Raw genomic sequence first — 14,887 nt, 5'->3', positions numbered from 1 at the left:
TCAGGGCACACAGGAAAAGCAACTATCTGAACCATCTGCTTCTCTACTCCCCCTTCTCTCTCTCTCTCTCTCTGTGTGTGTGTGTGTGTGTCTCCCTTTCTCTCTCTTCCCCTCCTGCAGCCATGGCTCAAATGGTTTGAGCAAGTTGGCCCTAAGCACTGAGAATGGCTCTGTGGTCTCGCCTCAGGCTCTAAAATAGGTTGGTTGCCAAACAACCCAGCAGCACCCCAGATGGGCAGAGCATCACCTGGTAGGGGGCTTGCCCAGTGGATCTTGGTTGGGGCGCATGCGGGAGTCTGTCTCTGCCTCCTCACCTCTCACTTAATTAAAACAAAAAACCAAAATCATTGAGGGTAGAATAGACACAGAAGTTTTATATTTCAGTTTTACTTATGAAAAGAAGAAATTGAAATTCACCAAATGTTTAATTCATTTAAATTTCAGACTTACAGCATACAAATGGGATTTAATGCAACTATTAAAATTGTATTAAAACTGATGAATTTTAGGCCCTGGCTGGTTGATTCAGTGGTAGAGCGTTGGCCTGGCGTGCAGAAGTCCAGGGTTCGATTCCCGGCCAGGGCACACAGGAGAAGCGCCCATCTGCTTCTCCACCCCTCCCCCTCTCCTTCCTCTCTGTCTCTCTCTTCCCCTCCCGCAGCCGAGGCTCCTTTGGAGCAAAAGATGGCCTGGGCGCTGGGGATGGCTCCTTGGCCTCTGCCCCAGGCGCTAGAGTGGCTCTGGTTGCGACAGAGTGACGCCCCGGAGGGGCAGAGCATCGCCCCCTGGTGGGCATGTGGGAGTCTGTCTGACTGCCTCCCCGTTTCCAGCTTCAGAAAAATACAAAAAAAAAAACTGATGAATTTTAGGCAAAGATTTATTTTATAGTATTGAGCTAAAAGTGCAGAATATAGGTTTGGATATGCAATAGGGTTACGACTTTACAATTTGCAAACACACACACATATACACACTCTTTGATAAATTATTCCCAATGATTTTATAGTGGAGATATAAAAAATTAGTTTCATATTTTTAAATATTTCCAATTTTTATTTAATATACTTCTATTAATTTAGTAATACAATTGCCACAGAACATTTTTTTCATAAAAATATTGTAGCTAATAATGAGACACCATACATTGGTGGCCTTCCAATTTCTAAAGATTAATAATAAAATAAACTATTAGTAAAGAGAAAGGTGATGTAAGATTTCAAACAGTGGAGTGTTCATTTATGGGATTTATTAACCTCATAAAATAGTTTTATTAACAATAAGTCCATAAGATGCTATTAAAAACAGCTGGGTGATATTTATAATAATTATATGTTTCAGAATCAAATTAAGACACATTGTGTGATAAATATTAACAGAATTTATGTATGAAATGGTATAAAATATTTCAAATTGATCATGTTTAGAAAATCTGAGCTGTAGGGTCCTAACTTGACCCTGTTGTCAATAAGACTCAGACCTGGGGCTGGTCTGGTGCTTAGCTCTAGACTCAAACCAGAGTGTAAGAATTATGAGGGGCTTTAGGTAGTAGTACCATCTAACTTTTATTGATTTCTTACTTCATTACTCATAGTATGTCCATGAACTATTGTTCTTACATAAAGAAAAAATGATTCAAAAAGATGGAACATGACTGACAAGTCTCAAAACTGAAAAGAGATTTAGTTGGAATTCAAACTGAAATCAGTATGACTATTATATATCCTACCTCTGCCATTAATCAGAATTTGTCGTATTGACTGTCTACTATTTCTCAACCAGAGTCATGTATAAAATTGTCCTAAAGTAAAAATGCTTATGAATCCCAGAGAATAATTTCCCAAGAATTCAAAGCCCACAGTTCCTCAGTTTAAAAAAAACAACAACGAAATAACTAAAATCGTACAAAACTGTCTTTTAATTGCAAGTTATCACTGTAACATAAGAATTTTGTTTTCATTTTTAGCCAGAGAATAAAAACAATGAAGTTCTTAGTATTTATGCAGTCTCAAGAATGTCTTTGCTCCTCTTCTGTCTCCCACTCTACAGGCCAGTCTCATAAACATGATTCTAGTTTATCTGTTCAAATGCATGCAGGAAAGAAGACTCCTTTCCCACTTAACTGTCGTCGGTAATTACTGTGATCACATATACAAACGAGGCTGAACTTGAGCTCAAGTGGGCTAACTTAGTTGCTTAACTTTTGCCCATACTGTGTTTCCTATTCTAGCTTTCTTCTGACCTTCACGCTGTAATTTTACAGCGTAGGATGTGAACTTCCTTCAGCATATCGAGGTGATACTGGTGAATGTGTGTGAACTTGTGCTGACAAAACTGGTAAGTGCTATTGGACTGTGTCATGTGTCTCTTTGACTGTTTTATATTTTATACTCTCACTTTTCATCGTCTTTCACCTTCCCATGCTTGTATGGTCAGGTTTAGAAATTTCAGGGCAAAACAACGTTCTAGCTCTCATGGCCCAGGTTGCTCCCTTAACCATTATCTTTTTACCTCACTCTATGTAGTGGGTTGACTGGTGCCCACCTTCAAAGATACATCCACTTGGAAAGGGTGAATGTAACTTTATTTAGAAGTAGAGTCTTTGTTGATATAATTTAGTTAATGATCGCAAGAGAAAATTATCCTGGATTAAGGTGAATCCAGTGACAAGTGTCCTTATAAGAAAAGACACAGACAGGAGGAGAGAAGATAGACACGGAGAAGATCATGTGAAGATCGAGGCAGAGAGCGGAGTCATTGCACCACAAGAGCCACGTGGCAATGGAGTAGGGTGTAAGGATTTTCCCCTAGCGCCTCTGGAGGGAGAATGGGCCTGCAGACACCCTGCTTTCTGACTTCTGACTTTTAGACCTCTGAGAGAATACATTTCTGTTGTTTCAGGCCACCAAAATTGTGGTGATTTCTTACAACAGGTCGAAGAAACTAATACACTTTCTTAGCCTCATTTTGACTGAAAGTAGCAGTGTGTTTTCCTATGCATAATATTTTCATCCTTTCTTAGGTTCGGTCAGCTCACCTCTCCCCATGTTGTTTCATTTCTCTACAGCTTAGATATCCTGAGTGAGAAAACTCTAAGTTGCTTCATTGCTTAAAATCCTGATTTTCCAGAGCACTATCTGGGCTGCCCCTGACCTTGATTCTCCTTATTCCTGTCAGTTTCCCCTTTGGCTTTCCTCTCCTTTCTTGGTTCTTAAATTTTGGCACAGAAAACCATGCCTATTGTTCTTTCCTGCAGGTGGCTGGAGTCCACTGCTTCTATTAAGTGTTTTGACTTCTGTAGGAAAGAATAAATTATTTTTCTGAAATGGTTGCATGATCACTATAAACAATAACATTTCCCACATCGCTATGAATATTTGCATCTGACCTTTTTTTCTGCTCTGTGGCATATTTAAAAGCCCTCCTTTCCTTTGTTTTTTTTGTTTTGTTTTGTTTTGTTTTTTAATTTAAACTATTTCCACAACCCTTCCCAGTGTTTCTCATAGCCATGGCACCTGTATTTCCACACCCAGCCTTTTAAGCGGAGCCCTCATTTTTCATCTGGACCTGTATTATCCTCTCTGCATTCCACATTTTTCAAATACTGAGCCACTTAGGCTAGAGGTTCTGAGCTAATTGTTCTGGTGGGGGCTCTGGCATCAGTATATTTTAAAGCTGCCTGACCAATTGTAGTATGCAGTCCAGGACCCCTCTGCTCTAACATTCCCTGCACTTAACCTTCTGCTAGGTAAATATTCAAATGCCAGTTACATCATGTCATATATCGGGCATGTGAACTTCAAATTCCTGAGTTTAACTTTCCAGGTCTATCAGTTCTATTCCAATCTAATCTCCTGCTATAATCGACTTGACCTCTCTTTTTCTGCCAAGCTCATTTCCTCATATTCTTTATATCTAAAGTACTCCTTCCCAATGCAAACACAGAGATATACACACACAGGGACACATGCACACACAAACACCATGACCTGGCGAAAATTTTTTGTGGCATATTTATGGACCTGAGTCTGAGATGTATACATTTCCCATACTGAAATGTTGGACCCTGGAAATGTTTGAGAGATTATGGGAACAGTGAAGTAGAGTATTTAAAACCAAGTCAGCCCTCTGTCTCCAAAGCCAGAATGTTTGTGTATTTCTTAGCTCGACTGTTTTTTTCAGAGAGACTTTGAAGTAAATATTTATAGTAAGCAACTAAGCTTGCTGAAAGAGCATCTTTGGGCCTGTTAACATGGAGGAACAGCCTTCCCATCACTCGCTGTAAACTAAAAACAAAAACAAAAAGACAGGAAAAAGTTTATTCGTGCTTGTGAAAAAGTCAGTGACATATTTTACCCTCTGATCACATAACAATGCTGTTTTCTGGTAACACTGTTGACAGAATCTTCCCTGATGGGTGGAGCAACCCAGGGCAAATTCTTACTTCCCCACCTCTTCCCAGAAAGAATGATGTTTCAACTTCTCACGCAAGTGAAAAAAAAACTAAAACTGAAACAGAGAATTACTTTTTTGTAAACTGGTGTATAACTGTTATAAAGTCGACCCAGTTTGCCAGGGATTCTTTTTTTTATCTGGGCTCAGGAATGGAAATTTCTACTAAGGGATATCCTTCAACCAAATGGCAGAAAAAAATATGGTCTGGCTCAGTATATCCCAAACATTTGGTGTTGAACTAGGGATGATAGGAATATTCCTGAGTCAAGATTGTAAAGCCAGTAGCTACGGGCACCATCACAGCCGCCTGGCCCATGCAGGTTCGCATTGGATTCGGACAGACAGTAATGAAACAATGGAGCCAAGAACTGGTGGGCCATTAGCTTTAATCCTAGCTTGCACCCAGTGGGCAAGAAATACACACAGTGGGAAAACACTTCCCTTTCCATTCAGGGCTCCCAAAGCCACTGACTTATCCGAGTTTCCTAGAATCAAAGGTTTCTACCTCACCACCTTTATTCACCTCTGTTCCCCATCTCCTTCTCTCTGCACACACTGGCTTCTCCTTCAGCACTCCACCATCTTGGCTGTTTCTCCTCTCCTCCACCTGACCTTTCTCTGCTCTCTTGTAATGCTAATTTCAGGAACCGAGCGAGAGAGCAAATCCCGGTCGGCCCCATTTTATAGTGTACAAATCCAAATCTTTAAGCCAATCTACAAAGAAGAAAATCTCTGATAAAAAGCTACTTATCTAAGGCATAATGAAGCTGGGGGCATTACAATACCTGACTTCAAACTATATTATAGGGCCACGACAATCAAAACAGCATGGTATTGGCAGAAAAATAGACACTCAGACCAATGGAACAGAATAGAAAGTCCAGAAATAAAACCACATATATATAGTCAAATAATTTTTGATAAAGGGGCCAAGAACATACAATGGAGAAAAGAAAGCCTCTTCAATAAATGGTGCTGGGAAAACTGGAAAGCCACATGCAAAAGAATGAAACTGGACTACAGTTTGTCCCCCTGTACTAAAATTAACTCAAAATGGATCAAAGATCTAAACATAAGACCTGAAACAATAAAGTACATAGAAGAAGACATAAGTACTAAACTCATGGACCTGGGTTTTAAAGAGCATTTTATGAATTTGACTCCAAAGGCAAGAGCAGTGAAGGCAAAAATTAATGAATGGGACTATATCAGACTAAGAAGTTTTTGCTCAGCAAGGGATTCCTCATAAGAGTGCACCATTCCTATCATGCAACCATCAAGGGTGTGGGGAAAAGCTTAGTGTTGAGAAGATCTTAGTGTTAAAAGGGTGGGAAAGGCTTCGCCTTAGGCTATAATCATCCTGCCTGCTTACAGAGTGTCCCCCACACCCCAAGGCAAACTATAAGAGAGCAAACATATACATCATATTTGCAAACTTATTTGACTCACAAAGATACATGTGCAGAATACAGTATTAAACAAACAGTGGATGGAGGGACAGGAGAATTGGCTTCTTAGTCCTTACACTGCATTTACAATGTGCTTTTATGGACCATAGCTATCCCGTGGGGGTGTAAGGAAGCGGCACCAGATCTCCACTCAGCAGATGTGAAAACTGAGGGTTGGGAAATACTTGTAACTCACAGAAGGTGCCAAGACCTTGTAAGTATAAATTAGTGTGACTGATGCACTCTGGTTTGCCCAGGACTTTCCTGGTTTAGCATCAGTCCAACATCTTGGAAATCCCTTCAGTTTCTAATAAAGGGAAACTCTTGCTGACCCTTGTGGCAATGTAAGAGAACATAGTGTAGTACTCAGAACTATAATCCTATTCTGTTTAACACCCTGAAGTTATTACTGTTACTATGTTCAAATTACAGATTTGTCATTTGGTCTTACAATTAACAGTCTAGAAGAGAGCTTTTAGGACCAGTAATTGAATTCTATCTTTACCTGTATTCTACTAATAACACTTAGAAGTAAGAAAGTGTCAGAGTAAATGTTCAATAAAAGTTCATTGAATTCCAGACCATACTTTAATCACAGTTAAATGGCAATTTAGGAAGAAAGACTTGGATCTGAAAAGTTATTGCAATGATGGTGACATTGGGTTCTTATATTTAAATTATTATTTTTTATTTATTCATTTTAGAGATGAGAGAAAGAGAGAGAGAGAGAGAGAGAGAGAGAGAGAGAGAGAGAAGGTGGGGAGGAGCAGGAAGCATCAACTCCCATATGTGCCTTGACCAGGCAAACCCAGGGTTTCAAACTGGCGACCTCAGGGTTCCAGGTCAAGGCTTTATCCACTGCGCCACCACAGGTCAGGCTGGGTTCCTATATTTAAACTGAGTGGTCTAACCCCTTATTTATGACGTAGTAGGATGAAAGGTCAAGAGTTCTCATTACTGGTTCTGTTTTTGTCATTAACATGACTTTGACCAAACCAGTTTGTAGACATCCCCTAGCTCAAATATAAAGGTGGAGGTTGTGAATCCTATGAATTCTTACACTTTTAGCATATCTGGAACTTATATCACATTCAGAAAGGAAACAGTGTTGATAAGGATTAACTAATAAAATAGAATTACATTACAGCTTGAACCTTAAGTAGAATTAAGAGGTAGGTACTGGTTTTTTTCTAAGCAGTAACTTTCTTTTCTCTATGAATAGCTAATCCCTCCTACCAGCTCTGCAAATTCCCCGGATCTTTGGTGTTCTCTTTGCTCTCCCACTAGCTAGTCAAGATACACTGATTTGCCCATATAATTGGTCTTTTAAATTCTGTCCTTTTTTTTATAACTACTAGATTTTCTCATAAGTTTATTGACCTAATGCTCTATTACAAAAACAAAACAAACAAGCAAGCAAGCAAAAACCTAACATTAAAGCATGCCATTTAGACTATCCTCTGCTGTTGTTACCAGTTCTGTTTTGTTAGTAATTATGCTTTGCATTATTTGTAGCATCTTTCCCAAGTCAATGAGTTGGTTACCTCTCCTAATAATTTTATAAATTAAAAAACAGAGTAACAAATCAGCATGTTTAGGCCTCACATCACATTCAAAGAGGAAACTGCATTGATAAGAGTTAACTACTAAAATAGAATCACATTACAGGTTGAAGCTAAAGTGGAATTAAGAAATAAACTCATTCTAATCTAATCAAAAGCTCTGTGCTTACCAGAGGATTTGGAAGAAGAAAACCATAATATTCAGAAATGTGAAATCTTCCTAAAGATAACGACGGTGTTGTCTTTAAATTCTGACTTTGTAGTTCCATAATTTTGTTTGAAATACCTGCAACTGAAGCAGCACCTGAGGAGACAACTGTTCTAAATACATCAAAGATGCAGGTTTAGGGTGCTTCAAAATAGCATCCTTTTCATTTCAGTGTAGTTGTGCAGTATCTCAGCAGCAGGGGAGAACCTTGGCCTGGGATTGAATTCCAGACTACCATGAACTTTCTCTGACACAGGCCTAATAAACAATTCAAGACCGCTTATTGAAGCAGCAAGTAAACATTACCTCAGAAAAAAAAAACAAAAACCAAAAAACCTGTTCTTTTTTTTTATGGATGTGTAACATGAGAAGACTGATTTTAAACACAGATAGGAATTGGTCATAGCTGATCCCAAATACCCTGAGAGTAATCAGATCCACAGTGGACTTTGACAATTGGGTCTTTCTCCCAATGGACTGACCTATTTCAATCAGCAGTTAGTTGCATGTAGATAAATATTACAGTGACTGATTATGAGTGGGGTAAGAAGAAAGACTCAATGCTTATCAGAACCTTGTGTTTCGTATATAGTTTAAAGAATAATATATTCTAAAATTATAATTATTTCATTTTTTAAAAAAATCAATAGTTCATAGTTTTTAAAAGACTTTGAGCACATTAAAGGAGAAGATACATGTATTATATATGTAGGTTTAACAAGAGAAGTAGTAGATACTAACAAACTGGAGAAACCCCTGAACAAATCATTTGATTTAACCTTTGACTTTTCTTAAACATCTTTTGAGAATCTGTCGCTAAGATGGATGATTTTGCCTGTGAAGTAGGTACTATCAGGTCCATTTTATAGATGAACAGACTGCAGCCCACCCATGTGAATAACCCTGTGCGTTGTCATGCCACTAATTAATAGCAGAGTGAGGACCAGAGTTGAAGTATCTTCCAAGCCATTGTTCTGGTCACTAAATCAGCTGCTAGGCTGTCTGTCAAAGGTGCTATCATAGTTTAGTTTACTTTAATATGGAGTGATGTGTTCCAGGCCATGGATCTGCACTGTGAGAATTCTAAAGACTTTGCCTTTTGCCCAGTGGATCTGGAGCTTAGGTCCTAAGGTTGTAAACAAGTGAATTTGAAAGTTGTCTATCTACATCTTCTCTTTCCTCTCATTTTCTAAATTAAATACAAAAGCTAAGAGCAGGAAGTGAGTGTTCTGATAATTCATTTAACATTTCCCATGGAGGGGTTAGCTTTGAAAGTTGTATGACAAAAGTAGCCTAATTGATTCTCATGATTCTCAGGAACCTAACAGCTATCCTCAATGATCTACTTCCACTCAGCCCAGTATCTAACCAATCCCCAAATTCAGTTTCTTATGCTTATTTCTCAAAGTTCGTGTGTTTAATCATCTTCTTCCTTCCGCAATTTTTGATCAAATAATGAACCAGCTGTTTTTGTTTATGTTAGTCATTATTTCTCATCTATTTTTCTGCATCCTCTCAAGAAATTACTGTAACATTGTAAAAGCATAGAATCATAAAATATCAGATCAGAAAGAACAGTATAGAATAAATTATCTAGTTCAACACTCTCATTAAAGAGCTGAAAAACCTGAGATTTATGGGCATGAAATGACTTAGCAAATGCATTCCTGAGAGTTCATATCAGAATTGGACTAGAATTCTGACCTGCTGCTTCTGAGCCCAGAATTTTCCCATCGTTACTTAGCTAAGCTTACCTAAGTAGGAATCTTTGATCTGTCTATTAGACATGTAGCTTTTTAACAAGTAGGAGACAAAAGTGAGAATTTTAATACTGGACCTCTGTTTTTACATTGGTAGGAAATAGTAATGTTTATTCAAGACATGCAATGAAGAATAAATGAGAAACCATAAGTGTAACACTTCGCAGATGACAGTAAATACCATTGTTCTCATACTCTTTACCCCTCATTCTAAAAATCCTATTTAAAATTGAATTTGTTGGGGATGGGTGACATTGATTAATAAAATTATATAGGTTTCGGCCCTGGCCGGTTGGCTCAGTGGTAGAGCGACGGCCTGGCGTGCGGGGGACCCGGGTTCAATTCCCGGCCAGAGCACATAGGAGAAGAGCCCATTTGCTTCTCCACCCCCCCTCCTTCCTCTCTGTCTCTCTCTTCTCCTCCCGCAGCCAAGGCTCCATTGGAGCAAAGATGGCCCGGGCGCTGGGGATGGCTCCTTGGCCTCTGCCCCAGGCACTAGAGTGGCTCTGGTCGCAGCAGAGTGATGCCCCGGAGGTGCAGAGCATCGCCCCCTGGTGGGCAGAGCATCGCCCCCTGGTGGGCGTGCCGGGTGGATCCTGGTTGGGCGCATGCGGGAGTCTGTCTGACTGTCTCTCCCCGTTTCCAGCTTCAGAAAAATACAAAAAAAAATTATATAGGTTTCAAGTGTACAATTCTATGATACATCATCTGTATAGTAGTGTGTGTTTATCACTCCAAGTCAAGTTTCCTTCCATTCATTTAATATTATGCTTTCTGGTTTTCTCTCTTATCATTCTGACTATATCTTTTCTGTTTCAATCACTGACTCCTTTTTCTATTTCAGCCCTGAACATATAAACATTTGCAGTGTTATTATAACTATTTCTTTTCTTTTTTTTTTTTTTTGTACTTTTCTGAAGCTGGAAATGGGGAGGCAGTCAGACAGACTCCCGCATGTGCCCAACCAGGATCCACCTGGCACGCCCACCAGGGGGTGACGCTCTGCCTATCTGGGGCATCGCTTTGTTGCAACCAGAGCCATTCTAGCACCTGAGGCAGAGGCCACAGAGCTATCCTCAGCGCCTGGGCCAACCCTGCTCCAATGGAGCCCTAGCTGAGGGAGGGGAAGAGAGAGACAGCGAGGAGGGAGAGAGGGGGAGGGGTAGAGAAGCAGACAGGCACTTCTCCTGTGTGCCCTGGCTGGGAATTGAACCCAGGACTCCTGCATACCAGACCAACGCTCTACCACTAAGCCAACCGGCCAGGGCCAACTATTTCTCTTCTTCAGTGTTCTGATGGGTTTCTGTCTGTTCTTAACCATCAATATTATGCCCAGGTCCCAAGTTTGCATATTCAGTCTTGATCTTTCTCGTTCCCAAGGTTTCAACACATGGTACTTGTGGGTCAGTGCACGACTCAGATTCTGATATAAAATCTTTGAAGGGCTTCTCACAGTAAATTCAATACAGTTCAAATTTGCATGACCTGGCATTCAAGAATGTTCTATCACCTGGCACCCAAGGACACTTTTAGCAGTGCAAAATTCTACAATCACCTTAGATTTCTTTCAAGTTCTACCTGGTTTGATTGTTACTAATGTATTTGTCTCATCTTGTCTGTTGGGTTGTAAGCTCTTTGTAGAACCCATATCTAACACAATTTTTTATTTTCCTTTTGTAGCAAGTCCAGTGTCTAGAGCTTAATAAATATTTGTTAAATCCTGACCAAGTGGGGGCACAGTGGATAGAGCATCAGCCTGGGATGCAGAGGATCCAGGTTTGAAACACTGAGGTTGCCAGCTTGCACACGGGGTTGCAGCCTTGAGCATGACCCTATGGTTGCTTGGCTAAGCAAGGGGTCACTGGTTCAGCTGGAGCCCCCTGATCAAGGCTCATATAAGGAACCAATCAATGAACAACTAATGTGCTGCAACAAAGAATTGATGCTTCTTATCTCTCTCCCTTCCTGTCTGTCTGTCCCTCTCTCTCACTCACTCTCTCCTGCTAAATAAATAAATATTAAATAAATAATTTGTCAGAGTCCTACTGTGGACCTTATATTTTTAGATATGGGGTTTTAATGCCAGCTAGACATTTGTGCTAGTGTCTATGGTCCACTTTTAGCCCAGTCCCTACTGTAAAGAACACAGTGGCTACTTTCTCCATGAAGCTCTGCTTTGAATCTTTCTTATTTACCAAGAGAGAGTTGGTGAAACATAATTGTATCCAGAAAATTCCTCTCTTAGCAGTAAGAGTTGCGGTTTTAGAGTCCTGGAGTGTATAATTAGTTTTCCCATAAATCACAGTAGTATCATTACACAACAGAGGTTCTGTTTCACTTAGGTTGAATATTAGGGACTTTTGGAAATGGACCAAGCAGTATTCAGAAAAGGAAGAAAAACATTCACATAATTTTTAGAACACCATTTCATAATTACTGGTGACAACATCAGATATACATAGTTTTAGTTTCAAGTTTAAAAAGTACAAAATCTCAGTTATCGAAAGCAACCAACCCAAACAGTATTGGTACACTGAGACTATTCTTGTACAGCTTATTAATTACTTCTTTGTTCATAAATTCAATGGGAATTTCTAGTCCTTTTCTTGATTAATTATCCAGACATTTGGCATTTGGCTTACTTTTGGGGGGGGTATTTTTCCAAAGTGAGCAGCAGAGGGGAGGAAGACAGACAGACTCCCACATGAGCCTGACCGGGATCCACCCAGCATACCCACCAGGGGGTGATGCTAGGCCCCTCTGTGATGTTGATCGGCTGCAATCAGAGCCATTCTAGTGCCTGGGCCAACTTTGCTCCAATGGAGCCTTGGCTGCGGGAGAGGAAGAGAGAGATAAAAAGAAAGGAGAGGGGGAAGGGTGGAGAAGCAGATGGGCACTTCTCCTGTGTGAGCTGGTTGGGAATCAAACCCAGGACTTCCACATACCAGGTCAACGCTCTACCACTGAGCCAACCGGCCAGGGCCTTTTTTAACTTTCTTATCCTCTTAGCTTCTCCTATGACATCCATTATTGTTATGTAGTATGTAAACATAAGAAAAAAACTAATACTTAACATTCACTGATTTTTTTTCTGTACTAAATATTATGGTAAGCATCTTTCATGGAATGTCTCATTTAACCCTCACAGCAGCTCTGAGAGTTAAATACTATTATTATTCTTCTAATTCATTTGAGGAAACTGCAGTTTGGAAAAGTTAAGTAAAAGCCTAAGGTCATAGTTTTTGTAAGTGATGGAGTAAGGGCTGGAGCACAGACAATCTGACTTCAAAGTCATCACCCTAAACCACTTCTTTTTTTGGTTATCATCTCCTGTTTTACTAGTTACAGTTTACCATTGGTAAACTTGACTTCCTTTCTCTTTCTACTTTGTTCCATGTACTTGGGTGATCTCATCTACCCAAGACATTAACCATCATCTCTAGGCTGATGACTACCAACATTGATTCTATTTGAATCTGTCATGTCATTTTCACTTGACTGCTTTATAAAGGCTTTATATGTAATACCTTAACACATCAAACATATACTAGATACCTTCCATTAAAGCAGAGGCAAAGGTTTATAATTCCTCCAACAGCTAGTTCAAAGTATTAAGCAGAGAGCTTACAACCTGGTGACAGGTCAAAGCTATACTTGTCACTTATTTTCTAATAATGAGAACAAAACTCATTTTTCTCATTATTCCATGTCTTGGTGCATAGTGTCTCTCAGAACCAGCAATATAATTTGAGGGGTGTAGTGGAATAATTCATTGCATGGCCTTGGATGGGAACACAGCCAACAAGAAAATAATGTTTTGCCAAAAGAATTGTTTTGTGACTCGAAGGCAGGTCACTGAAACAGCCCACTAAAGGCAGTTGCTGGGCTTTTTTCTCAGTAAAACATTCTGATAAGATTTCTGTTCCTTTCAAGGTTATTCCCTGAGATAAAGAGAGGAATGTTGTGGGAACCAAAGAAGCAATAGCAATTAATGCCTTTTGATATTATATTGTTATTAAGCTATTATGCAGATGTATTCCATGTATCTTTAAGTAAAAGTTATGTTTGATGCTATACCAATTTCTGAGTAAACAAGCTCTTTGAAATCTTGTGAATAAAAAATAGGACACAGCATGAACTTGGGGCCACTTGCCTGAGCAAGTGGTGGTCCTTTGCTAGTCCAAGATGATTTTTTCTGCTGATCTCTCTCTCTGTAACCCCAACTCACAACAACAGAGGGGTCTGGCGAAGAATGAAAATAAGTACTGTTGCTAAAAATTATTAAGGAATTTAAGACACTGACAGTAGAGCATTAAACCAAATATGTGGCTCTTCTGCATGCAAGACCCCATATGACAGCACTGGTTGAACACCCATGAAGGTGTCCCTAGCATCTCTGTTGCCGTAGTTGATCAGTTAGAGATCTGAAAGTTATCTCCCCATCACATCCAACAGAACATTAATCTTGCCAGTCTTACTGTCTAAATATTTCTCATATTTCTCTTTATTTTCAATCCCAGTGCCTTGTTTTCAATTCTTTGCCATATACTCTTGAAATGTTGTAACATAATAAATTTCTAACCCATCTCTACCTCAAACCTAATCTGATAATATTCACCAATAATGTTAGATATGAATTACTTTTACAACCTTCAAATTCATTGCTGTGTCTTTATTATTACTTCCCAATTGATCTCATCCCTGGATTTTTTAATAACTACTACCAGAGTCTTTAAATATGTATTTATTTTCAATAGATTGCCTTTCATTCAAATATTATTCAAGTATGCAAATATAATAAAGTTATTTTTGTGCATAAAATGTTTCCCTTTGTTTTCAAGATAATTTGAAACTACATCAATGCATGGCTCTTGCAGCCAATCATGGTTTAGCTTCACTGATTTATCACTTTTAATTCTTTCATGCTTCAATTATATTGAACTATGTGTACTTCCTCAAATAGATTGTGCTCATGCTTCTGTTCTTCACACACACACCCTTTTTTTTTCTTGGGACTTTCTAGCCTTTTTCTACTTGCATATATGCTATTATTCTTTAAAACTCATCAATATAGTATTTCATCTAAGAAAGTCTGTATTACCATAACCATTGCTAGTATCACCCTCTCCTTCTCTGTTTTGTGCATGGAAAACCCCTTTCTTTCTCTGCTTCCCTGTTGTCTGGATTAGGGACTACTGCTCTTTGCTCTCATGCTTCATGTTTATATTTAACTAGCCCTCATTCCATTGTGTTGAAATAATCAATGTTTTCAATTGTCCACTAGTGAGCTTCTTGAAGGTGCCATTAATTTTTCTAACTCTATTATCTAACTAAGAAATTTGCATAGTATGTTTGCCTTTAGAGGGTTGATGAACAAATGAGTAGTTAGGGCAAAGATTCTGACGTTCATAGGGCTAGGTCTAAACCCATTAATGAAACAATATTTTGAGTCAGCAC

At 39.2% G+C, this 14,887-nt stretch overlaps 1 protein-coding gene across 1 annotated transcript in view; it reads right to left on the bottom strand.

The window, feature by feature from the left end:
• IDO2 (indoleamine 2,3-dioxygenase 2) overlaps positions 1–7,731 on the bottom strand; it is a 79,967-nt gene extending 72,236 nt beyond the window's left edge. Inside the window, 1 exon segment of the mRNA XM_066237507.1 lies at positions 7,633–7,731. Within this exon segment, the coding sequence (XP_066093604.1) occupies positions 7,633–7,731 (99 nt within the window).
• Positions 7,732–14,887: the final 7,156 nt, after the last annotated feature.

The sequence above is a fragment of the Saccopteryx bilineata genome, chromosome 6, assembly GCF_036850765.1.
Source record: "Saccopteryx bilineata isolate mSacBil1 chromosome 6, mSacBil1_pri_phased_curated, whole genome shotgun sequence".
Taxonomy (NCBI): domain Eukaryota; kingdom Metazoa; phylum Chordata; class Mammalia; order Chiroptera; family Emballonuridae; genus Saccopteryx; species Saccopteryx bilineata.
The sequence above is the reverse complement of the archived record's forward strand: the minus strand, read 5'-3'. Positions and strand labels throughout refer to the sequence as shown.